Source organism: Indicator indicator, chromosome 17 (assembly GCF_027791375.1).
Source record: "Indicator indicator isolate 239-I01 chromosome 17, UM_Iind_1.1, whole genome shotgun sequence".
Classification (NCBI taxonomy): Eukaryota; Metazoa; Chordata; class Aves; order Piciformes; family Indicatoridae; genus Indicator; species Indicator indicator.
The window spans coordinates 8,395,727-8,422,466 of NC_072026.1; the positions used below are offsets into that span (position 1 = coordinate 8,395,727).

At 38.0% G+C, this 26,740-nt stretch overlaps 1 protein-coding gene across 1 annotated transcript in view; it reads left to right on the plus strand.

The window, feature by feature from the left end:
• Nucleotides 1–26,740, plus strand: part of AFF2 (ALF transcription elongation factor 2) — a 331,562-nt gene that overhangs the window by 69,259 nt on the left and 235,563 nt on the right. The window contains exons 4-5 of the mRNA XM_054388853.1: nucleotides 18,258–18,378; nucleotides 25,246–26,136. Of these exons, the coding sequence (XP_054244828.1) occupies nucleotides 18,258–18,378; nucleotides 25,246–26,136 (1,012 nt within the window). The remainder of the gene's footprint in view (nucleotides 1–18,257; nucleotides 18,379–25,245; nucleotides 26,137–26,740) is intronic.

The following is a 26,740-nucleotide window of genomic DNA, read 5'->3' on the forward strand; positions in this document are numbered from 1 at the left end:
TATTTGTTATTTGTTACTTTAAATATATGTAAGGGACCACTGATCTGCTTTTGCAAAGCCAGGTGTCTGTATGCACAGTCTTAGCTGACCAACTTTGGGGCACGAGGCAGTCATAGTTCATTATTTGATGTAACTGCAAAACAATGTGGTAAGAGGGAATGGCTGTCTCCTGTTGGTTTCTCATTTTCTAAAGAGCAAAATAACTGCTTATAGGCAGATGTGACTATATCTTCATGCCATACAGTTAAATAAATAGTTGTTGTATTGAGATTCTATTTAGTATAAACAACAAATGTGAATAATTGAAGATCTCAGTGAAGTCTTCATATTGATTGTATTGCCAGTGGTTTGTGCTGAGCATTTGGGATTCAGTAGAAATATGTTGTAAATATGTTCTTCTTTAATGCTACTCACATTTAAACGTGGCACGTTGTTAGGAAGAAGCTTGAATTATTGAAGAATCAGAGCAACTAATCCTTGATAAAAATCAAAATGCTTCAAAAAGTTTAAGCAAATCTTTTGTCCTTCAGGTTATATGACCTGAAAATAGAAGTATGCAAAAGGATTTAATAAAACATAGGCTACCCTGTGTGAGAGCTCTCTCAAGGCTTTTCAAGGAGTAAATGGTTACCATTACCAGAGGTAATATACTTCATTTGCTTTCCTAAGAAGCTACTTTGATATTAAGAGAAACTCCTGAGCTAGGATTGGAATTTAAATTCCTGTATATTATCTCATCTTGTGCCCTAACAGACTGGCAGCCTGTTTGATTCGGAGGTCAGATGTGTTACTGGGCATCAAACTGGCCTTAATAATTTCAGTGGTATTTATTTTTTTTCTTTTTTTCTCTTTTTAAATTTTGTTTGTACAGCTTCAGTAGCAATTTTGAGCAGTTATGGGATGTGATTGCAGAGTAACTCATGATGGCTCTGTTCAAAGTTTCTCATTTAAAAATTCCTATATAAATAATATTGTTCCCTCTCACCAGGTCTGCATTTAAAATGCAGGAAAAAAAATAGGAAATATGAAACTATACATGGTTTCTTTATTGTGACACAACTGTAGCTGGCTCCCTAGAGTACTTCTGTGAGCAGAGTTTCCCAAGGGAATAGTAGTATGTGGGTGCTTTGAGGATGAAGTTATTCCACCCTCCCTATTTTCTTAATAATGATTCAGTGGAAATAGGTATGCCAGGAAGATTCTATATACATGTGTGTGTGTATATTTAAAAATAATTTATACTTGTGTGTTACATTATGTGTTTTGATGTGATTTTGATAAATGCTGTCTATCTGTTTGGAAAGTAAAGCCATATTTTGAATGCACTAGGGCCTGGTTTACTGTTCACTGGGGTCAGCAGGGAGCTTCCACTTCATTTTGAAGGGATTTGGTTCTGGTGTACAAAGAGAAAGTTGATCCACAAGACTATGGGCTGTGCTTGGGATAGAAAGAATAGAAACTGAACTCTGGAATGTGATACTTGCCCTTAGGCACCTGGAGGAGATGATGACCCAGTGGAACTAGAAACAAATATATTCTTGCCATTTTTGCCATTTCAATTTCCATGTTGTATGAGAAAATTGTTACCCATTAAACTCATTGCTTCATCTCAGAGCCACTTTTCCTCTCCTTGCTTTAAAAAGCTGCAGCTGTTTCAACACAATAGATACCTATTCACCTCCTGGGTTTCTCAAGCACTTACATGTACATTTTTTGCATGATATATTTCTTTTAAATTCCTTCCTCTGGTAGCCCAGATAGTGGGAAGTGTAAACTGGGGGCATTTAAGAAGCTGGTGCAGTGTAAAGTTGTCTTTACTGATATACCTGCTCTGAAATCTGTCTCAATTTAACAAACAAAAAACAACCCTCAGCAGAGATGTCCTCTTTGGTGTTTAGCACTGGAGCCTTGTGTCGACAAGTGAAGGTATGACCTCTAACCATAAACATCATGTCTCTTCTCCTTGCTTTTGGTGCTAAGTGCCATCTTCTTAATGTACAAAATTCTTATTTGGCATGCCAAATGAGTTTCATTTTGAGGTAGAAATATAGTTGCTTCTTGTCGATAGTATACCCTGGTTTCATTTATTTGTAAGTGTAAAACAGAGACTGGAATTTTGTCAGGCACCATAACCCCAGGTTTGTTTAATTGGGCTTGCTGGCAGGTAAATGCATTGCATATTCATATTGGATGCTGGATTCTTAGGTAGAAACAAACTATTTGACTCCCAGTTTGTCATGGTCAAGTAATATGTAAGGAAGCTTACTTCTAGTTGATGAGTGAGTGTTTATATTCTGACTTGAATTTTGTTTTGTGCTTATTGTTTACTTCACTGAGAAAAGATATATTCCAATATTTCATGTTCGGTGCTACTGTACAAATAATAATAGTATTTCCAGTTCTCACAAATGGTCATTATTACCCAGCTTCTGATGACTCTTCTGTTTACCTATTCTTTTCCCTGGAAAGTTCTTTTTTGCTGCCATAGGTCTCTGCATGCTTGCTTGCAATCCTGCTGCTCTCCAGTAAAGTTCTGTCAGTGTTTGCTGGATTAGCAAGATAATTTGCTCTCCTAGCATGTTTTGCTCGACCATAGGGACAGGCTGCTCAAAGGAAGAGAGACTTAACCTGGTACATCAAGATGCAGAAACTAGTAACTGTCATTAGTTCTGAGTTCAAACTTCCTGGTGCTGGACTGCATGGTCTTCAAGAATAGTAAGATTGATGTGTCTGCTGCTAGTTTAACATGCCAGCATAGCCTGTTTCCAAACTGAGTTGTAGTGTTATTATCCTTCAGCGACAGATATGCGCAGTGATGGTGATCTTTGACCTGCATAAAATAAGTCAAAGGAACAAAGCAAAACTTCAAAGAACATGAGCGTGCCCAACACTTTCAAGCTCATGAGAACAATATACTGTTAGTGTGAGTATTGTGGAGCTTTAATCGTTTCATCTGTGTCTTAGCACAGGTTTGGAATTAGGACTCAGACAATCATTTTCATTTTAGAGCTACAACGCTGTTCCTTTTCCTTTGTTTTCCTCAGAAATCGATCCTATGCTTTGGTTTTTCTTTTAACATTTTTTGCATATCACATACTCTGACTTATCAAAAAAAAAAAAAATGTAAGTTGCCTATGCATCTACTACAAAGCACTAACGGTTTTGTTTTTGACAGAACAAGTCATTGGAGCCAGCTGCAGTAAAATTTTCCTGATTCAGACCAATGAACAGGAGAGCGATTGCAAATTCCAGAATTTTCTGATGTAGGGAGCCAGCAAACAGCTATAAACCCCAGAACAAATGCGTCCTATAATGTACTTTGTTCATTTATTTCATACCATAAGGATAGTTTTGTTTTAATTATTTATGATAATAAACTTCTGAGCAAAGGCATTCTGCTATATTTTGTAATGATAATGAAAGTTGAGTGATGCAGGGCCTCTCCACAGCATCCTGGTAGTAAACGTGTCTTGCAAACAAAATAAGGAGTTGGTCATATGCTCTTTTAGGGTTTGGGTTTTTTTTTTTTTTGCTCTTTAAGTAGGGGCTGAAAGCTTGTGTTTTCTTTCTCTCCTGTCTTTCCCTTTCCCCCCTCAAGATAAAACAGGGGCTTAATGCTGCTTTGTGTATTGGAAATTCACACTATTAAAAAGAAGCTCTTAATTAAGGCTCAGTACCATGCACTTTTTAATGTATGAGAGCTCATGGAAAGCATCTTAAGGAACCTTTCCAAACATTCTCTGCAAGTTTATAGGGAGCACCACAAATTTTGCCCACTGGATGCTTTTATTGTCATGGGAAAAAAAAAAAAAGGAGTCAGAAATAGAATTAAAAAGGCCTTTGCAAGTCGCCTGTAAAGTCTTCATGTGCAAATTGTGGCAGATGCAACTCGGAGGCTGCACAGTGGTTCGTTTTTAGTGGAATGATTCTTTTTCTCTCACTGGTGATCTATTTAAGCAAAAGCTATTGAAGCAAAAGGCATTTCATGGGGAATTAATGATCGGATGGGAGGAGCTGATAACCTAATGTACAAGTGAGGACCATCTATCCCAGCCCATCATTAGTCTCCAGAAAATGCCCAGTACTGAGGTCACTGATTTATTTATTTTATTTTTTCCCCCTCCAAAATGTAGAAAGGCTGAGGAGCAGTAATGATGCTCACATGTTGCACTTGCATTTAATCTGTTTCAACCAGGTGGATTGATAGGATAACATAGTATGGGGTGTTTAATAACTTGGTAAGTAATAATGCTTGGAGCATTTATCAAGAGTTAATGCCTCTCTACTAGCCAGTTGGGGTACATTAAAATTTGTTTGTATTTCATTCATCTGATAATCATTAGCTTCCCAAGTACTGAATTTGTAGCATTTCTTTGCTAGCAGAGGGTGTGGTGGTACTACAACTAGAAAGAGACAAACCCTGGAAGTAGATTATTAATGGTAGCACTCAGTTTAGGTTTTAGCCCTTACCACATGATACCTACTTTCTGATAGATAATGCAAATAGATATATTGTAACAGCAGCTCCTTACCATTGAAAAGGGAGGTTAATCATGTTGTAGGATAATGAGTCTAAAACATGGGTCAACGGGAAGTGATTCCTCTCTCACTGCTGCCACTGGTTGATCCTGTGGCCATGAGCAAGTCCTTTAATTTCTCCATGCCTCAGTTTCCCAGTTTGGAATCCTTGTTGCTAATGGTAATTAACTGCTTAACTAGTGTTTGCACATTTTTCTGAATGAATAGCTGTCAGGAGAGCCCTTGTTCCCTGATTTTGTTAGCAACCATTAACAATGGGAAAAAATGAGTGATCTATGTGATGAATCACATGTTCTCATCATTTGGCATGTCAGGCAGTCCCATCTTCACCCTTTGCCTGATGATTTCTGTCATCATTATTAGATGGAGGCCTGTTAAAAAATCTTCTAGAACATATCTGGCTACAAAATCCTATTTAGACTAATGTTCCGATGTGATTGTGCTGTAATCCAGAAAATTAACAGGAAGATTTTTAAAAAGTAGGCAAATTACAATTCATTCAAGGAAATGCTTCACCGTAATCTGTGCAAAACTGAGGAATGTAATTGATACAATTTCCTCAGGAGGGCTCATCCTTGATGAGTTGACCTGGCAGAAACCAATGAGTTGGTAAGCAGTGGTAGACTGGCTCTCCATAAGGACAGACTGAGGTATGGAGGAACTGAGACTATTGCTGTTCAGGTAGTGAAGCACTGACATGGAGAAAAAAATCCAGGGAGTTGTATAAGCAGATGCTTTTATAGTTAGGAGTATATTCCTCCGGATGCTAATTTGGTACAATACCAGTTAAAAGAACATAAAGCTGTAGTTCTGACTGCTGCTCAGTATACCTGGCCTGCAATGGTGAAGGGATCCACAGGGCTGCAGCCAGATGACCTTCTTGAAGCTGAAATCATTAAAATGTTTAAATCATCAAAATAAGTAAAGGTAGCTGGGAAATGTGGCTATTCACGTGCAGTCACAAGGCTTGTAGCTGATGATACGGAAATAGCTGTAGAGGCTGTTGGTGCCAGGCGCTGGGCTCTCCCTGCTGATCAGCTGAAAAGCCACATTTGGCCCTGGCTGACTGATCCTGAGGGTGTTGACTGGCTGGCTGCTCCTTGTGTGCCTGGAGGAAGCCAGGCTGGGACCTCCTTCTTTGAGGGTGTGGGATGTGCTGGCCATAGAGACAGGAGCCACCTGAAAGATTGACCCTTCCTGTAAAAACTTCTTACTTGATTCATTTTGCTCCTTCTATCAGCTCTTTTGGGGCATGCTTTCTGATGTGGGCATTTGTGGCTCAGGAGGCCAGGCTAGGTCTGTCAAGGTACTTAGTTTTGTCTCACAGGCTTGGCTTAACCATAGGTGGGTGTTATATGGCTATAAAATCCACGCTGTAGAATTGCTTGAACAGATGTTACATTGGCTTTAGAGCTGTAATTATTCTTTATTTATGTCTGGTTGCTTGAAACTGGCATTTTAAAAATGACAGGTTCTGGGGTAATAGAGAAAAGGGGGTTGGGGGTGTGTGAATTATATACAGTATGTCAAGTTAATGTGAGGAGAATAATCCACATTTGTAAAAATCAGAGAATCCTTCCCAGGCCAGCAGTAATATACACTTTTTTTTCTTAAGCTTTCAGTGTAGCAATGCAAGACTTTCAAGTGGAAAATTGTTAATTTACTATAATGAATTGAAATGTGAAAAAACAAATATTTAGTTAATTGCCTCATAAATCTGTCTGTTACTATCAGTGGAATTAAATTGGTAAACAGTTCTTTAAAATTAATTTCCACATGGCAATGTACAGATTTTATTTTATTCAAACCCCATTAGGTATTTGTATGAAATAAAACATAAATTTGTATTTCTGTCACATTAAAGAGTGTGTGTGACAAAACACACGGTTATGCTGTGGGTACTGAGGTATTAATATGTTTGGCATAATGAGAGCTCAATGTTAGTTATTTTCAAAGGCAATACCAGCTGAAAAGTCAAAGCATACCATGCTTTCCTGGTGGTATCATGGCACTTTTTTACAGCTTAACTCAGAGTCCTTTTGCTGCTGTGGTCAGGGGACCATGGACATGGTGTTTGAAGGTCACATGAGGATTTGGGCTATTGCCAGTGCTGAAAGTGCTTCAAGAGTCTGAGGGGAAGGAGGACTCTCACAGAGGGACTATGAAGCTTATTTCTGGTTGAAGGAGGGTTGGTGGTTTATGGTACTGGGCCCATACTGGCTCTGCAGCCACAACTTTTCCCAGTTCAGAGCCTGCTGCACGCCCTTGATATGAAGAGGTGGGAAGCTGAGTGTTCTTGTACTTTAATCACCTAATGACATTATACCCTGTGCCGTATCAGTTTGTCAAAGTAAGTGGGGCACTACACAAAATTAAATAATTTGATACGCTTCCAGCAAATGTAATCAGAACGTCCTTGCTGACCTCTCCCAGTGCCATTCAGCAGAAGCAAGCCTGTCTCACAGTCTGTGACCCAGGGTTCTAGAAACACACATAAAGAGAGTTCCTTCTTGCTGTACAGTGTTGGTAGTTTTAAATTTCAACTTGATGGTTGACATCTCAGAGTTTAGTGGTGGTTGAATGGTTGCAAGTTACAGCTGGTGATATGGTGAAGTTTAACATCTGAGAGTCGAGACGCCTCAAATTTCTTCCCACAGCCATCTCTTCCTTCTTGAATGACTGTCATCAACTCATTTAAACTTTCATTCCCCTGGTTGTTTTCTTTGACAGTAGTTGCTCCTTCCCAGAGGTGTCATTGGCATGACTTGCTCTGATTCATAAAGAGAATGAAGATTCCCCCCGAAGAAGCCAGATAGAGAGACGAAATCTTATTGATAACAGTGACCTATAAGACTTCAGAGGAAGGAGATTGCCAACAGATTTTCATTTAATTTTAATAATACTTCAATAATCAAAAGAAGAAATGTAATGTTTAATATTTAAACAAAATTGCATTCACTTTCTTCTCATGCTAAGTGAGTATTAAAGCAGGATGGAAGCTAGTTTACATATTTTTACACTGGACTGTTTCATTATTAAATACTGAAATGTGCTAGAGTTGGCCAGCCTCCAATGAATATGACTCAACTTATATTGCATTTTTAATATTTGCATGTTGCATAGTATAATATTTCTATTAGAAAAATGGTTGATGGTAGGGAATTTAAAAAGGGTGCACTTTATTAACACTGTGTTTATGTTATGAAAAGAAGTGGTATTCATTTGCCTATTGACAGCAGAAGGGACAAAAATAAAAAATGTAAACAGCTATCATTTAGGATGCAAGAATCTGTATGTTTGGTCTTGAAAATTCATAGTATAGTAAGTGCCACGAGTTGTGTGCCTGAGATACTCCAGAGACTGAAGAGTGCAGGAGTGTTCTGTTTGCCTTTAGGTGCCTCTTCAAAAAGGCATGTAGATTCTCTTCCCTCATATGGAATAAAATAGAAACGATCTTGTTAAACCAATCAGATGTTCAGACCTCTGAGAGTGGTAAACCTAGTTTGAAATAAGTCCTCTACAGGTGTTAAATACAAAGATGCCAAGTTCTTTGCATTTAACACATAGCTTCATGTGCTAAAAGTTTCACAGGGCAATGTCAGTACTCTGGGGAGTACTTTGTCCTGTTCTTAGGGGCTTTACTGGTCATTTGCTGTTGGCTGTTTTTAGAAGCAAGATAGGTTAAACAGAGCTTTGGTCTTACTTCTGAGAATTTAGTCTTAAATGGCCTTGTTTTCTTCACTGTAATATTTCTGTCATTCATGAAGTTATACATGCAAGACTTCAAACATTCAAAATATAATTGGGAAAACAGATACAGTTTATGTTCAGCTCTGGAAAGTGCTGTACTGGGATAATCATTTGCATCACACCCACCTTAAAAATTCAAATAATCTCAGACATGAGGCTGTACTTTTGGCTAGTCTAAAGAAGTCAGTAGCTGTAGCAGCTCTGTATCTCTGGCACATGCTGGTTTGTGCTTTGGACTTTCTAAACTCTTGACAGGGGATACACAATTTCTGTTAGCATGAGGAATATAACAGAACAGATTATTTATGCCAATAAATTGCTGCTGCTTAGAGCTGGCTGTGTTATGAGACCTAGCTTTTTTTGTCATTATTAAATGACTAGTACCCATCCAACCCTCATTGAGTTCACTGGGAAAATTGCCAGTAGCATCAGTTGAAGTTGACCTATGCCCTTAGAGAGGATGTAAACCTCAGCAATACTGATGAACTTCGTGCTGCTTTGGTTAAATTATTTTGTCGTATTTCATACTCTGTTTATAAATGAGGAATAAACGTTATATGTTTGCTGAAGACATGAGCAGTATTTGTTATAGGTTATCTTCCTCACTAGGAGCCAGTGATGATGACAATCCATTGACCTGCTGACTCTGTGTCTCTTTAGGAAAAAACTAGTGCAAAATATTATTATTATTATTCTAAGCTGTGTGTAACAAGCACCTGGTTGATGTAAGACTTCTTAAGGTTTAGTGGAAGAAGGAGTTTGAAAAGTTCTAGGTTCTTTCCAAGGTGATGACCATTAAGTCTCATGGAGCTGGAAAATCATTGCATCTCCTACAATTTACTAGAGTTCAAGATGAGTAGTATGTGCACAATAGTTCATTGAGGAGGGGATGTGTGTTTACTTGAATTTAAAATGAGAGCACCTTGCATTTATTTGATCATCTCTTTCCTTTCCAATAGATACTAATTACAACGAATAGAGGCAATTGTATAGGATTTCAGTTGAGAGAAGAATAATATATTTAGAAGATAATTTTCCTAGCCAAACAGTGTCCTAAATGACAATCAGTTACATTATATCAGACTTTCACTATTTTTCTGTGCATTGAGGTGTATGTTGGTACACTGCACACAGACCTGCATGCACTTCCCCTTCAGTCCAAAATAGATGAATGAAATAATCATCCTGCTGAATTCTTGATTTGCCTGTGGTGGTATTTTTTTAAGCACACACGTTAAAGTTTAAGAACATGTGGTTAAAGAGCTGCACAGCATGTGAAAATGCTCAAGGGAGTAGAGGTGCCTGTTAGTAAATGAATGCATTTATTAGAGCTGTAGGAGTAGCATGAAAGCACTTCTGTGATAAAATACTCAAGCAGTTGTCTGCTGATTCATCTGTTTCCAAAAGGTTGTGTTAATCAATGATTGTTTAGTAACACTTTTTTTTAAAGGCTAGATTTATTTCTGTTAGCTGTCTATTGCATGTCATTGCCATATTTCAAGAAAATACAAATGTCTGTGGACTCCATTTTGAGTAGCAATATTAAAGAAAAAAAAGTTAATTAGAAATATAAAGATATAGAGAAATAGAGTTCCAAAATGATTTCCAGCTCAGATGTAAGAATGCAATCTGTACACATGAAATGATAATAAATTAAAGGGGTTTTATTTCCATAAATTGAAATACATTTTAATCTTTGAAAATTATACATGTACAAAATATAAACAACCAACCAACCAAACTTGGACATTTTCAAGAAATTTTTCGTAATTTGAGGTATCCAGGTGAAGAAAAGCAGACATTTTCAGATCTTTAATTGCATCAAACTGGTGTTATGCCTTGTGAGTACTATATGTACAAATACACACTTTGCAGCAGTACAGTGCCATGTTTGCTGTCAGGTGCATAAAGAATAATACACAGCATGCAGTTAGACATAACTGTATTATTCTGTAACATTAATATATAGATGGTAACATCAATATATAGAATGCAGGTGCTGATGGGCATGTGGAATAAAATGGTAGCTAGGAAGCCAGTAAGAGATATGTTTTGAAATGTGTTTGAATTAGTATGTATTTTCACAGAGGATTCATGGCTTCATTGCCATCAGTGATTCTTGAGGGGGATTCAAATCCTAGGAAAGATCATCAGAAATAAAATAAACCAACCAAAAAAAAAAAACAAAACCCAAGAAACAAAACAAAAAAACCCCAAAAACCACCAAACCAAGCAGCAATAACAACAACACAACCAAAACCAAAGATAGAAACTAACCATCATATCCCATTAAACTCATAAAAGGTAATGAAATTCAGAATTCAGGTTGGACCTCCTTCCCTGTTCAACACCCTTGTAGTAATCAGAGTCCCCTTACAGTCACAGCACATTACTCATCTAATAAAGCTTCCTAATTCGTCTCCTGTGTCCAAATGTAATCCGTTTGATGCCAAAAATGCTCATAGATTTTGCATGTGCCTAAGTTTGTTACAGTTTATCAGTGGTTCAGTGCAAGTCATAACTAGAAAACTGGAAATAAAATAAGAAAGGAGAAGGAAAAGAAAAGACAACAAAAACAACCCCACAGTGTTAACTAACTTCTAACTTTCCAACATGCAATATTTCTGAGAGCAAACATCTGACATAGAAATACTGCATGTTGGAAAGCTATTTTATGTGACTGATGTTCTAATGACTATTTGTCTTTTAATGTCCTTTACAAGCTGTAGTTATAACCATTTTTCTCTTTAGTTTTATTCCTCCCCCCCTTATTCCTTCAGTTTTGCTTTTGTTTCTCATACTGCAAATTTGAACTGACAAGAAGACTGTAATAGGAGTCCAAAACATACCTTGAACAAACATTGTTAACCAAATTACAATTGCTGATGTCATTTACACGTGTTGCCTTTCAAGGGATGAACATGTTCATTTAATTTGCTTTTTAAATATCCATAGCAGTGTCCCAAAGCATTTTAATAAAACAGAAACAGTTAATTATTGCCAAATAAGGATATCCGAATATAGTGATTTCCAGCATGCATTTAAATATATCTGACAGCACTTCTCTCTTGAAGAGAAAATTGTGTAAATTACCAGTTATTATAATTTTTAATAAATAAGTCTTATCTTAACTCGGTTTCTATCTTTCTTTCCCACCCCTCTGCAATGCTGTTCAACAACCATACTTTCAGTGGGACCATTTCTATTACAGAGTGATTGAGCTCTGATTTACACATCAATTACCCAACTTCATGGAGATTTTCATGCTCCCCTAGCTGACATCAATGAAGCATAACTGCGTAAGAGCTTTTATTTCATCCCAGTTCTTGATAACTCAGACTGATAACTAATCATATTGAAAGACAATGTGCTGTGATACAGGAAACAATAAATGCCCCCCTTTGAAACCTCATCTATTCTTTATACACTTACTATTCAGGAGCTTATCTCTGTCATCCATTCCCCCAGATTCCTCCAAATTCATGTTAAGGAAAGGTTTGGGGCTGTATAATACCAAAAAGAGGAGAAAATTGAGTGAAAATAGCATTTTCTAGGTACTTGGCAGGGGAACCCTACAAAAAAATTAAGAATATGACAAATATAAGCCAAAACCTTAGCCTCCTAGCTTAAATTTCCATAAATTGCCCAGGGGTCTCTTGGGTGTTATTTTGTTTGGAGGCTTTAATCTTCTGTATTCTCTATCAAGAGTGCTACAGGAATGGCATTGTTTTTAATGCAAATTCTGAAGAGATTTGGCTTGTGTGGATGGATAACCAGTGACCATCTCGAGTGTTTCTCTGCAGAACTGTTGAACATCAAAGACAGAATATCCTATTTTTTTTTAAATAAATCATTTGTCTGGAAGTGCAATGGTAGATATGTTCTGTGCTAGATACTTTCAGAAGCATGCTATGAAGAAGAGCACAACATTAAAGTAAATCTTAAATATGGCAGATAGTGAGAAGTTGTAAAGCTGTTCTATTGTGGCTTGGTTAGTCTCAACCAAGTAGTAAAATACCAGGACAAAGACACAGGTTCAGTGGTGCTAAACAGAGGAAGAGGAACTTTGTGACACTGCTTATGATGTGTATTAGTAAGTGAAACAAAAACTTAGCATATCTTCCTGGCTCAACTTAAGTTGGCCATAGTTGTCCTTAAAGGTTAGGTTTTGAAATTCCCCTTATTTACTGAATACATTGTAAGACCTACAATGAAATTTAAGACCTGAGGCTGGTGTTTTGTTTGGGGTGTTTTGTTTGGGTGTTTTGTGTGTTTTTTTTTTTTTTTGTTTTGTTTTGTTTTGTTTTGTTTTTGTTTATTTGGGCTGTTTTGTCATTTGGAGGAAATGTATTGAAATACCAGAGTGTATAATGGGAGAATCTGAATATGCCAAGGAAGTTGTTCTCCTTCCCTGCTGCAGTATTGTGGTATTCTGCTTTTACATTAAATCAATGGAGTTATGGTGAGAATTACCTAGTGGTGGATTCCCAGTGTAATGTATTAGTGTATTACCTAGTTTGATTGTCAGGTGAAATGCTTTTTGCCTTAATGGTTTTACTTGCACTGAAAAAGAACTGCCCTGGTGTGGAAAAGCAAGCCTGTATTTTGAGCATGGGAATATTCTCATTGACCCAACTTAGATTTCTCATGTGAGTTAATGAGTGGGGGTTTATTTCAGATGTTTAATACCTCCTGTAGACATCTGAGTTAGTTTTTGAGTAATCCCAGTTTCTGAATTTACTTCACCAACTTCCTGAGTGCTTGTGACAGAGCAATGATTCTGCCTCAAAGTAACAACTTTGAAGAAGTGACGTTGGGAAAGGACTTTCAGATCTCAAATTTATATCATTTTATATCCACTGTTTCTTAGTTTAGAAGCTTATGTTTGTTTCTTCTTTCCACAAATGACAAGCATTTCAGTTTGAGAACTTCTTTCATCATTTAGGCATATCTGATATTTAAAGAGGGGGGTGTGTGTGTGTGTGTGTTTGGAACCAGTACAGGGGGATATTTGATTTGATCATAGGGTACACTTTTGTAAAATCAGACATGTTATTGAGAACAGCAACTACTTCTTCCCTAGGTTGTGGATAAATGCTGTTTTTTCTTGATTGTTGTTTATTTATCCTTGTGGATGTAGTCTGCCACTACTATAAAGCCTCTCTGCTCCAGCATTTTTATTGATTCTTTCCCTATTGGGTTTTTGTTCTTTTGACTGAATCAACAGAGCAGTGTGCTGTTCTCACTCATGATTCTTCTGCAGTGTTAGGTATTTGATGATTTTTGTTCTCTTTTTTCTACATATCAGAGTGACTACTCCTTCAGACTTCTCTAGTCTGACTTGATTTTTTTCTCCTCTCTTTTGGGGCCTTGTCTAGTCTTCTGTGCTTTGGGAGACTACTTCCATGGTTTTAGTTAGTACATCTGTGAAAATAAAGCCCAAATGCTAGGTCTCAGCCTTTAGCTGTTGGTCTCACTTCATCAGCATTCCTTTAACTCTTCCCACTAACCTCTTGCTCTGTTGCAGCCTGTTCTAAAACGTTGTTTTTTTTTTTCTTCAGATCTTTTGTATCACATCTTCTTACTTTCACCATAGATGATTGTACTGTCCTTTCCAATACCCCAAACTTTATTATTTTTCTAGTTCTCCTTTATGCAGACAATGCATACCTGACTTCCACCTCTTATCATCAGATCTGCATTTTTAGCTTCCAATCTAACACTTTCATGCATGCCTGTAATATTTTGCCTTGATATTACTGTCTCAGTCTCAGATATTACTATCTCCTGTCTCAGCCATCTTCTTCCCTTCTCCATTCTCTGCTTGATCCCAATTGTCCCTGCAGCCATCGTGGGTGGCAGTGGGCCTCACTGACACTCTGCAGATTCATACAGGCTGAGCACCTGGCCTGTCACAGCTCATCAGCTCACTGCTGGCCCTTAGGGTGCCTGTAGCTGAGAAGAATGACAAATGGATGTGTGCTGGTCTGATTTTGAAGGATTAAGTATCAAATGCAGTTATTCAAAATGCATTTGCACCATGTCTCAAACATACCAAAACTATTGTTGTGGTTACTGTTCTTTCTGCCATAGCCAGCATGCTGGTAAATTATAGATCTCTGGTCTTGTGCTCTTGCACCGTTCTTGCTGCTCACCAATCCTGATCTTCTCAGATTTGTGTACACACTTCCCCATTCAAATTCAATCATTGATCTGATGAGTGCTAACAAAAAATAAAGCTCTTGTGTTTAAACTATGTTGTCACATAGTAAGTGTTTAGGGAACTGACCCTCTTGGATACAGTGAGTGTTGTGGCCTGCAGCTTTCTTCTACATCTTCTTTTAAAAAAATATTTGCAAAAGTCTGTATTTGTGACTTTCTACACTCCTAGCTTTATAGGAGCCATGAAGTATTTCTCATGCTAATGAGACAGACTGAACTCTGGTGTTCCTCATGATATCTGGCTATAGTTTTCACTGACACCTTCAGCACTAATCACATATCTGTATTTCACAGAACATTAGTTAAGCTAAATATTAAACATAAGTCCCACAGATTGCATTGTAGCTGAATTAAGAGTTTCTGGAGACCATCCCATTAGGTTCTCAGTGCATTGCAGCCTTAAAATCTAATCAGCATCCCTCTTTGGATTACAAGGAACCCAAAGAAGTTGTTATCTTAATCTGTGTATGATCTTATAATATTTGACTTTCTGTAGCCACAATCAGCACCCTGTCAAGAATTCCCATGCAAAAGCACATTTGCAGAGAAATAAGCCAAGTAATTGACCTGACAGAATGAGCAACCACTTCCTTTTGAACAGATACTTTGTACACTTAAGTCTGCAATGTGACTCTCTGAGTGGAAAGTTCAAAATGAACCTTTAATTTTTCAAATAGTTTTGTTTTTTGATCTCACTTATATGAGAGAGTGATTTGGATTGATGCAGACGTAGTAATTCATTTAGGGCTTTGCTTAGGTTGCAAAAATGGATACTCACAGTTTGGTAGTCTGTAAGCATCTCTGGGGTCCAGGGCATGAGAGGCACCTTTGTGCTCAGCTTTTGGTGCTTTCAGAAATACACTAACAGAGAAATACTTCACTATATTCTGTTGGAAAATGGAGGGGTTTTTAAAACCTTTTGCTGTTACCATTGTAAATAAGCTAAGGGTTAAGTTAATGTCTTTTAAAGTGATGATGACATCTTGAATTACTGCTGTTTTCATAATTTGTGTATTTGTGGTTTTGTGATGTGTCACAATCCATATCTTAACAGTCTTAGAGACTTTGCTATTTTTTCTTAAATAGGATGCAGCTTGATGCTTCACATGACTCCCTAAATACTTTGCATGCTTGAGACCAGAACCAGCTTTTAGATAACAAAGCACTAGAACCTCACATGAAGGTTGAGATCTGTGCTGTAATCTGTGCTTCTGTGATCTGTGTGTTCAGTGGCCAGATTCAGTTTGATTTGAATGGGCTTAGGACTTCACCCTCGATCTCCAGGCCAGGGTTGCCATTGGGAAGCTGTAAAACACAGCTCTAACCTTAATGGACAATTTTTTCTGAAGGGAACAGTGGCAATGCTTGCAATAGTACTACTACCATAAGCAAAGATTACATATGCAGGATATAAACCCCCACTTACACTAGGTCCACTCTGTTGGCATCAAGACTGGGTTTATAACATCATAATGGCCTCATTGTACTGCAAGAGTCACAGAATCTGTGGGTCAAGCTGCCAAAGAAACCCCTGGAAAGATACCCCATGAGAGGAAAATTAATTGTGTTTCTGCTGCTCCTGAGGTGAACCAGACTGTCTTCTGGAAGAGTTTTGGGCAAAGATGGGATCAATCTTGTCTTCATCTTCATGTGCCAATTTGGGAAATAATTTGTGGACACTCTCATATTTGTGGATTTTAATCTTGATTTGGGACATGAAGGGAGACTCATTTTTCTCTTCTGAACAGGTTGCTTGTTTGCAGTAGTATGTCAGCAATATGATCATCTATAGTATAGAAAAACCAACTGCTGCCTACAGATCCCCTTCTTTCTCCCTCTAACCAGGAAATAGTACTATAGCTTCTACAAAAGTACCAAGAATGATTTTTGTTGGTGCCAGGGATGTCACCAAATCAGGAGGTGTTAAATAAGATGTGGCATCATTCAGCTCAGCCTATGTAGGTGACTTCGCGTTCAGTTTACAAGCGATACTCAAGCTTAAATCAATCCAAGCCTGAGTGATCTTGAATTGCTTAAACCATTTATTAACTCATATTTTTTTATTTAGGGATCTCATTGTGGCATTAGTCCTTTTTTTTTTTTTTTTTTCCCCTATACAAAAACAAGTCTATGATTGTAAAAGATACATGGAGTCATCAGGTAACAGATATATGCTTTCCTGCACTCTCTGCAGGGCTTGCAGGTTCAAACACAACCTGCCTGAATCATAAGAACTTTAATTGAGTAGATAAAGAGGTCCTCATAATTATAAACTGCAGTAGGTATAACAAGAGGCTAAATACATAGCTGTGGTTTTAATTAGCTGGTGCTTCAAATTAGTAATTGTGATTTCACTCTGAAATCAGTGACTTTATACACTGTTAAAGCCTCATCACTGTGCAGTTCGTTCCTCATTATATCTCTCGGTGTGAAGCTTTCAATACAACATCATGCTGAGCTAAAAAGGCAAAAGTTGTAGATATTTGGTTATCTTCCAAGTGCAGTGGAGCTCTATGGAGATTTAATTCATTCTTGCCAGAGACAGGAGAATTAACTCTTCTTTGTTACATATGTAATATGTATGTTTGTCCCTATGCATTTGTACATGGCAGGTGTGCTTGGATATGCGCACACATGTCCAGAGTCTATCAGGGAAATGATGCTTACAACAGATAACACCAATGCATGTACTGAATCTGCTATTCAATTGTCGTCTGGAATTTGATAGCTAATTAACTGACACAAAGCAGAGCCAAAAGCTTCATAACAAGTCAAATATGGGTTGAAAGCACAGAAGTGTCCCTTAATGCTTGTCACATGAGAGGTTGTCAGCGCGAGCTGAAGCACGCATCTTTTCCTTTCCTCTTTCATTTCCTTTTTTCCCCCCTTCTCCTTCAGAGTTTTAATTATATCTTTTTCCTCAGAGGAGCAGGAGGTAGTTTGCAAAGCCAAGAGACCAAAGTACTTCGGTGCTATTCAAGGGAGAAGTGAATGTGGTTTCTCAGCTTGTCATCTAGGTCTGGCAGGTGCACAAAGTAAGCTGACATACAGATAAGCACCACTCACCATTGCTACACTGAGGCACTAGTTCCTTTTCTATTCAGTTGTTTGGGTGTAGAATTATCTGATACTGGAGTCAGCTATCCTAAAGTCTCTTCTGGGAGCCTGCTCCAAAAGCAAATTTTTTAAAACCCCCCTTGACATCCACAGTGAAGCCATACATAAATTTTATTAAGTACATGAGACAGAATTAGGTGGTCTAAATCACATAAGGCTGAACTGGAGTATTGAGATGGATGGAGTCAAGTGTTACACAGTTAAAAGGATTTGAAGATGTTGATATGCTTCATTGGCTTCATCTTTGCTGTCTCTGCACAGACACATGCTCTGCACGTGTGCATTGGTGTGTATGTGTGTGTGCACGTGTATTTTGCAGACTGTTCATACAAGTGCATCAAAATGCATATTTTTTCTTTTTTCATAATGCTCTATTAATTTGAAAATATGATTTTTTTTGTCTGTTTTCATTTTAGAAGTGTCCTGATTGTTCTACTGTCCAATTTCACACAGTATTAGAATTCCAAATTTGTATTTGGGAAAATTGTTCAGTGGCTGCTTCTTTCTTTCAGAACTGTCCTCAGGAGTAGCATTGTTGCTGATGTTTTGCTGCTCTTACTGATAGTGATGGATGTGTCACTAAATTATGGGGAAAATAATGTATTGTCTTTTTCTGTCTTTCTCTTCAGTCACTATGAACAGGACCGGAGTGCACTTAAGCGGAAAGAATGGGAGAGAAGAAACCAAGAAGTCCAGCAAGATGAAGATCTCTTTGCTTCAGGCTTTAACCTCTTTGGTGAACCCTACAAGGTAAATTTCATTGTTATGCTTTACATTCTCACAATGCCTTTTACCTGAATACATTTTACAAATACAAAGCTTCTCACCACTAGTAACAAATGGGAGTGTCTCATCTGCTTGGGTGCTTGTACTCACGAGTACACTGATTATCCAAATCAGCATAAGGCAGCAGAGCAAACTGAATGCTCTGCCCAGCATTGCATGTTGGCATTGACAAAATCAGGAGTTTTGATCACAGTCCAGTTCAAGATTGCTTCCTCTAAACACAGAACAAAGTCCTACAATAGAAGTATGTGCAGCTGATATCTCTAGAAGTGAGTTCGTTCCTATAGAGCTAGCACTTAGTCCTTTTATTTTTAAGAAGATATATATTAGTTGTTAAAACCAATGTCCTCTCTAGAGATAATGAGCCCATAAGTTTTCTTGTGCAATCATAACCATCCAAAAAGTCTTTTGGGAGACTGAATCTTTGGGGAACATAACAAGGGCATGAAAGAGATTTATGACAAGCCTTATTCTCTCTAAGGAGCTTTGCTGCCTGAGATTTTCCTCACCAAGGGATGTCCCTCTTTATGATTTCTGCTGCTTTGATTTTCAGTAAGACATTCCCTGAAGAATTCATCAGAATGTAAATTTCCATCTCTCTTTCTCCTCCCAATCAGTGACATCCATTGAAAGGCCACCACTTCATCTTTCCATTTTACATTGTTAGCAGCCATAGGGAGGATGAGGGCTCTTTGAAAATTGCCTGAAAAGGAGGAGGAAAGGCTGACATTTATTATCAAATGGTGTCTAATAATTATGGTCTGAGAGATTGTGATGAATACACTTGACTCCTATCTGCATTTGGTTCCAGCTGACTAAGGAGCAACAGGCTTGGGGTGAACTTGTGATTTGAAAAGCCCCTGGCTTACATACAAGGTAGTGAAGGTGTCTTGAAAAACATTTCGAAAGGTGTCTTTGAAATCCAAAAGTGCAAGATAACAGATGTACAGAACAAGATATCAGAGCTAAAAAGGATGTCTATCCTGCCTATATGATTGACTAGAATTCACTATTTCACCCTATAAATTACCATCAGGATGGGCCCAATTTAAGCTTTCCTTTAACTGCAGCTAGACTGTATGCCAGGTCACTCTCCCCTTGAGCTGAGACACCACTCAAGGGTAGAGATTCTGTACCTAAGAGATCCTTCTTTACCCAAGGTGGAGAGATCCCTTTACCTGTGACAAATCCTCAGTTACTAAAAGCATGCTGAATTAAGAATGTGAAACATTATTAATCCATGCAACTACTCAATAATATTGTAAATATTGTATGGATAATTCCATTAGACATAAATTGTTGGCCAAATCTCAGACTAGGACTGGATCTAGCTGCAGCTAGGCTCCAAAAGTAATGGGGTCCACTCTGAACCTCATGATTCATCAGGAGCATCCTCCTTACTCTTTGCACCTCAGGGCTTTGTGTGAATCATTCTAACTTGCTTCTAATTCAGGTTTTGTTTGCATGTTCCTTCCATGCAGCAATTAATAAGATGAGCTTTGCCATCAAACTTACTGAACCTGGTCAAACCACTGCTAAACTGCAATAAATTCCACTGAACTCAGTCAAATGATTATTTTACCTCAGTAAAACATATTGCTGCTTTTTCTCTTTCGAGCGAGATGGGCTCCAGTCATCCGTGACAGGAGACTCACTCAGCCAACTCACTAGGACACACTGTTTGTGGGATTTTGTTTGTTTGTTTGTTACAGAAAATCTAATCAGTGCACTGTTTCTGTGTTGGGCCACATTTTTGCACCCGTATGGGAATAATAACTCACTGTGAGCCGATTTTGTTGAGACTTCCTGCAGGTCATGCAACTGGTTTTGTTTATGTGAGTGGCTATTTGGATTTCTAATGTAGACAAATATTCAAATCACTGCAAAATTTTGTATCAGGAACAAAAATACCCCCCCCTCCCCCCCAACATCCACTATACTATAAGAATTATAATGTCTGATCTTAAAGCTGTTTGGTGCACACACATTTGCACCAAGCATACACAGAGCATACATGTTTTGTGGAAACCTGAAAAACTAAAAAGCAAAAAGTTATCCTGAGCAAATTATTTTTATTACTTTTCACCTGCTTGGCAGAGTAATTTTTTCAGATTAAGCAAAACGTAACATATTACTATCCTAAAAATGCATGGTAATTATAAATTGAAAAAGGTAAAAATTAAGAGAAAATTGCCTGCAAACATAGTTCTGTCATAAATTTCTTAGATAAATAGAACCAAGACTGAATAGGAAAGCTGGGTCTTGCATACATTCTATGCTTATGGGAGCAGGGGTGAAAAGGACAATGTTCTAGAGTGGTACTTCCTTTTTAAGTTCTACTTTGCTAAGAACCAGTCATAGTACAGTTTCCTAGGAACTAATGAAAGCTGGATCTAACTCTTGGTGGATATGTGGTGACTTAAGTGAAAAGCTAAATTCAATGTTTTGTTTGTGTTTATTCTAAAATAAAATGAAGAGACCATGAGGTGAGAACAAGTATTCTGCATGTTCAGTTTGAATTCCTTTTCTATTTTAAGCTGAACAGATGTTTCTGTGTGCATGAGACTCAAGGTCTGTGTATACAATAGGCTGCCCCTGTTTTGTCCCTTCTGGTCACCCTGAGTGGGAGCAGGATGAAGTAAAACGCTACCGAGCAAAGTCACCACTTGTGGCCTGGGATGTGCACATCTTTTTCACATCTTTTATTTCTAGACCCAGTTTCCTGACTTGTTTATAATTCCTTTTTTTTCTCAAAAGTAGCTCAGAGAGGGGACTGCTGGGGTAGGGAATACCACCACTGCTCTTTTGGTGCTTAAAAACTAAAGCGATCTTAGAACAGCTGTTAGTTTTTCAAAGTTTGGAATATAAAAAGTCAAAGAAAACAGCTCAAATTTTCTCATGGAGCTTAGTGTCAGTGTATATCACAAGAAGTGTGGAGTATCTGCCTCCATCTATCATCTCCTTGCTCCAGCTGTTAGAGAATCTTTCTTTATATCCCTCTGTCAAATAACACGTAGGTGGTCATAATAGTTTTGGACAAGTGCATGTTTCTGCATTGATTCTTTGTAGTATACACACGTGTGCACATACATGAAAAGAGCTTTCTGGGGGTGTTTAAAATACACTTGTACATAGTTATTAAAATATAAAAGTGTTCTTCTGAAGCTCTGCTCTCTCATGGGGAAACAACATCTCTGACAACATGGTGACATCCAGCATTATTTTGGGAAGGTCAGGTAATGATGGCTGTGTTGTGCTTTAATGCGAGTGGGTTTCAGGTCTTGCCTTCAAACTCTGGTGCAACCTGCTAATGCTTGATTTTGCAGAAGAGATCAGAGAAGAGCCTGCAGTGTTAGGACAACAGACATTTGAAAAAGCAATGTCAGAGTTTTCCAGAGAGAAGCTGCAATTTTACTGCTGAATTGTTGATACCTTTTAATGTTTTGAATTTGTAAAGCATTTCAGAGATGAGTATTTTAGAGAAAACAGTAGGAGTATTCTTGTACTTTTCAAAGGAATTGGCTCAGAAGAGTTCAGCTTGAGAAGGAGAGCCCAATGGGCAGCATTTCCATTGGGGAACTTTTGGTGAATGTTAAATCATTTATCTTTTTCAGGTAAAGCCCTTCCACGCTATTCAAGCTTAGCATAAAAAAGATCTCAGTTTCTAATCCATGGAGGTTAGTTTAACTATGAGGCATGCAAAAGTGAATGAATTATGAAACCAAGTTTCATAGAAATTTTCACAAAACCCTTGAAAATTGGGCCTATAAGTTTGAGTGCATTAGCTCTTCCCTTTGTAAAACTATAATGCAATAGCTAGCTAGCAAATTAGTCTCCCAATAGGATTCTATTACAGATCTTTTTTGAAAGCAATAGAAGCAAATGTAGGAAGGTGTGCATTTCCTAAATTAACAAGAGCCTAGAATGAGGGGGAAGGCTACTAGCCATGAGTCATAAACCAGACATAATTTATGCCTTGAAATACTCAGAAAATGCTGCATTTCCTTGATAGCAGCAAAATTGATTCAACGTGCTGTTCAGAAAGTAAAATGTACGGAGGTTTCCTTTAAGAAATCAGCCAATTATCCAGACTATGAAGGCAGAAATTGTCCCTGCTCTGCAAGTAACAAAGAGCAACCAGGAATTATGACTGGGTTATGTGTCTGTCTTGCTGGTATCCAGGTTTTCAAGAATACTCTGCTTTTCACAAGAGACCTGAATTTGTTGAGGAAGCATTAATGTTATATTTTATGTTTTAAATGCTAGTACTACACATCTGAGCTTGTCTGGTTTATTTAAGCATAAGCCAAATTACTACTCATATTCACTGTATTTTTTCTGCTTTGCAGTCTGGTCCAAAGGCCATTGAAGAGAGTAATAATCCTTCCATTGACTTCAATAGCTACTGGATATTAGCTTTAGTACACTTAAAATACACTAAGGATGTTAAAGTTAATTTAATCTCCGTGCTTTTTCAGGAAATATTTTTTATTAATGCTCCCAGTAAATGACTACAAATCACAATTCCTAACATCTCTGCAGTGTTTTTTATCCCCAAGATGTGAATGTTTTGCATAAAACAGAGTTAATATCAAGCAAAATTATGTTTATTGTGTGACATGTAAAAGAAAAGAAATTGAGAGAGTCAAGATACCTCCAACACAGAAGTGACTGAAAAGCTTTACATTCTGATTAAAATATTGATTCCTTCTGTGAGGATCTAGACAAGAGCCATTTAATGTTGAAGTGTTATAGCAATGGTCCGTTGCTTAAACTTTTTGCTTTCCAGAGTAAGATGAATGCACTCTGGCAGTGTAGCTGAACTAGAGGTGAAGGTTGGTAATCAGGCTTTTTTTTGACACTTGGTTGTTTCCTGTGTCTATCCCATAAGGAGTTAAAGTGTTTGGGGAAGGAGGAAACCGAACAAGTATGTAAGTGTTTAGACTTCGCATCATAATTCCTGCTGGGCCCTTAAGCACAATGGAATCTCCTTGTTTTAAATTTGGGGGTTGAACAGAGAGAGTCTGGTTTTGGCTGCTGCCCAAACAGCTCATTGTGCAACTCAGTTGAAGGAGACTGCTCATATACAAAGAACTTATTCTTGGCTTAGCTAGAATATAATTTTTGCCACTAAAATGACCAACCTAAGGATTTAGTGAATAAAAGCGATTCGCGGTTCTCCACAACTGGAATTATTAACTCTGTCAGTTAGGAGCACTGGCAAAATGTATATAGCTGAGAACAACACTGAACAGTTAATTTTTAAATCACTGCCTCAGTGCAGTAGTAACATATGTTACAACCCCTGAGAACGAGCAAAAGGAAATTTGCATTTATTATCTTCTTTTTCAACATTTTTTAATGTCATGTGTAGTACTAAGGAAAAAAAAAATTCATTTCTACAATATTCTTCTCATTGCCTGTCTACTTCAGCAGTGGATAATATAAGCAGATATTTCAGGAGAAATCCATGCATGGATATTTTTCATTACTCAAAATTTCTGCTTAATACTTGAGGAAAATTGGATCAGTGGCATGGTAGGATCACTGAGGACTGAAGTGTGACAGTCTGACCATGCATAAGCTCAGAGTGCTGCCTTTCCCCGTGGCCTGGTGTTAAGGTCTTGTTAGACTGTGGAATTACTTGCTGTATTGAGTGGGGAAAAAAAAACCCCAAACCCAAACATAAGTAAAACTATGGTTGGCTGCATCCTGAAGTATCTTACAGACACTGCGAGTTTGCCATTTAATTCCAGACTGCAGAATTTCACCATCTGCTTGAACAGGAAACATACTTTTGTTTTGTTTTTCTCCTTAGAGTCTCATAGTAAGAATAGGGAATAAGACTTTAAGTTATCTGCTGGTCATTTTAATGGAACATAAAGATCAGTAGAAAGCTGGTACTTTGGGGCTCCGTGGGGTGAATTAGCACAGGGAGAGAGGATATTATCTGTGTGTTAATTACAGCTTCCAGGGTTTTGCAAGTGAAAGAGAAAAGGAAAACCAGAAAAACCCACTTCATGCTTCAAAAGAAAAAGTATGATAGCAGTGAAACATGGATGAGTCAGTATTTATGTAATAATTACTGGAATTCAAAGAAAAGCATGATTCACAAATAAAACCAGCCTACAGACAAGGAAAGAATCTTGATACTTGAGAAGGTGGCAGTCGTGTCTGTTTATGTTCTGTAAGAAAATATTTTTTGAATGATATTTTATCTGAAGCTACTGTAGCATTTGAGTGGGTAGAAGCTTTTTCTCTTCTGAATTCAGATGGTAAATACTTCAGGTCAAACTGAACCCTCTGGCAAAAAGTAATTGGAGTCACACTGGAGTGAATATTTTGGTGGTCTATGTTTATTGCAGACTATCCAGCTTCTATTTATGGCAGGATTATGGGTCAAGGGGCTGATGGAGCAATAACATACTTAAATAAACTGTGTGATTGCAATTCAAATGCTCAGTATCCAGTAATTGCACATTCATGTTTTGCATGATATGAAATGTACAAGCCCAGCATCTCTGACATAAAACTAGCTCCTAACATCCATAACTGATGCAATTTAAACACTTCTCTGAGAACATATTTAAGAAAATGGAAAGCAGTATACAAGTGTTACTCATGCAAGCCTGTTTAAAGAGATTCTTTGAACACAGTTATTGATAGGTTTCTTGTACATAACATATGCCAAATGTAATTGAAATTAAATTAAATGTCAGCATGACACCATTAAAGAGCTAACATTTCCATCTTCTGAGACAACTTTTTGAGCAGTAAGTTCATAATCAGGAATTTACTCACTGTTTTCCTTTATTTTTTCCCATATTTTAGACAAATAAAGGCGATGCCCTTGCAAACCGTGTCCAGAACACATTGGGAAATTATGATGAAATGAAGGACCTGTTAACCAACCATTCCAACCAGAGCCACCTTGTAGGAATCCCAAAGAATTCTGTCCCACAGACACCCATTGACAAAAATGAACAGAACTTTTTCCCGGAACCAAGAAACAGGATGATCCCATCTCATCAAATCAGTGGCCACTCATCCACATCAATGCCTCCACCTTCTTCATTGTCATCCAACTCCACTTTGCTGCACAGTCACCAGAGCAGCCGGAAGTCGAGGACAGACTGGGCACGTGGTGGTCACAACTCTAGTGGGGCTCAGCCAAGCCAATCTGGTAGTCAGCAGAGTCGGACAAAGCATAGCTCTTCTCATGACCAGCCACAAGGCAGATATGAAGACCTCTATAATTGTCAGAGTGAGCAGCACAAAACTGGAGGAACCGAGGAAGCAAATTCAATGGCAGCATCTTCACATTCAAGGAGGCATACTCATTCCAAGTCGGCACCTGGAGAACATGCTTACAAAGAGAACAGTCACTCGAAGTCACCCACAGAGCTTGAATTTGTAGGTCACGGTTCTGGATCTCCACTTCCTTCCACTTCTTTGTTATCGGCGAACAACGGTCTTTCAACCCAGAACTTCCCACCAGGACTTCACTGTAAAACCAGTATGGTCCAGCAAAAGCCTACAGCGTATGTCAGGCCTATGGACGGTCAGGACCAGGTACCCAATGACTCACCAGAACTGAAACCTCCAATAGAAATTGAGAATGGATATGGAAATCAGTCCTTCGGTACACTGCTGGAAGGAAAAGCGAATGCACCTAGTTCGAAGAACAAAGTACCAAAGCTCAACATTCCTCCTGTTAGTGAAGTAAGTAGTTTAAAATATCTTCTTCTAGCACCACTTGTGTATTTCAGGCACTGAATATTTCTCTCTGGCAATATGCAGTTCCATTTCCTGGAATTACATTCCTTTTTCTAGAATGTGCCTGGCTACTTTTAGCTAAGTTTGTTGTGATAGTCTCAGTAGCAATATTTAATGAGGCTTTAAAAGCACAGTTTGGAATACTAGCATTGCTTGTTTCTGATTAATATTAAAAAGCTCTGTCCCTGTTGAGAGTAATATATTTACACTATCTAGAATTCTGGATAGAGTATACTGCAGTTCATCTGCAGTTTTCGCTCTTGTGTCTCAGCTTGATGGAAAGATTGCTCTTTTAAACTCTTAAGGAAAAATGGCAGCGTTCAAATTTCAGTAGTACTAAATAGTTCTACCAATAAGGGGTTTATCTGCAGAGTCTGCTAAATTCCTTTTGCTTTTAACAGACCTAATGTGGCTTAAGTTCTGAGTAATGCTTATGAAAATGTTTCCCGTTAAAGCTTTTATTCATTTTAAAGAGCTCTTAATATTGGGATTCATTCCCAATCTCTGCCACCAACAGTTTGGGCTGTTGAATGTTGTATCTCTGGTCAGT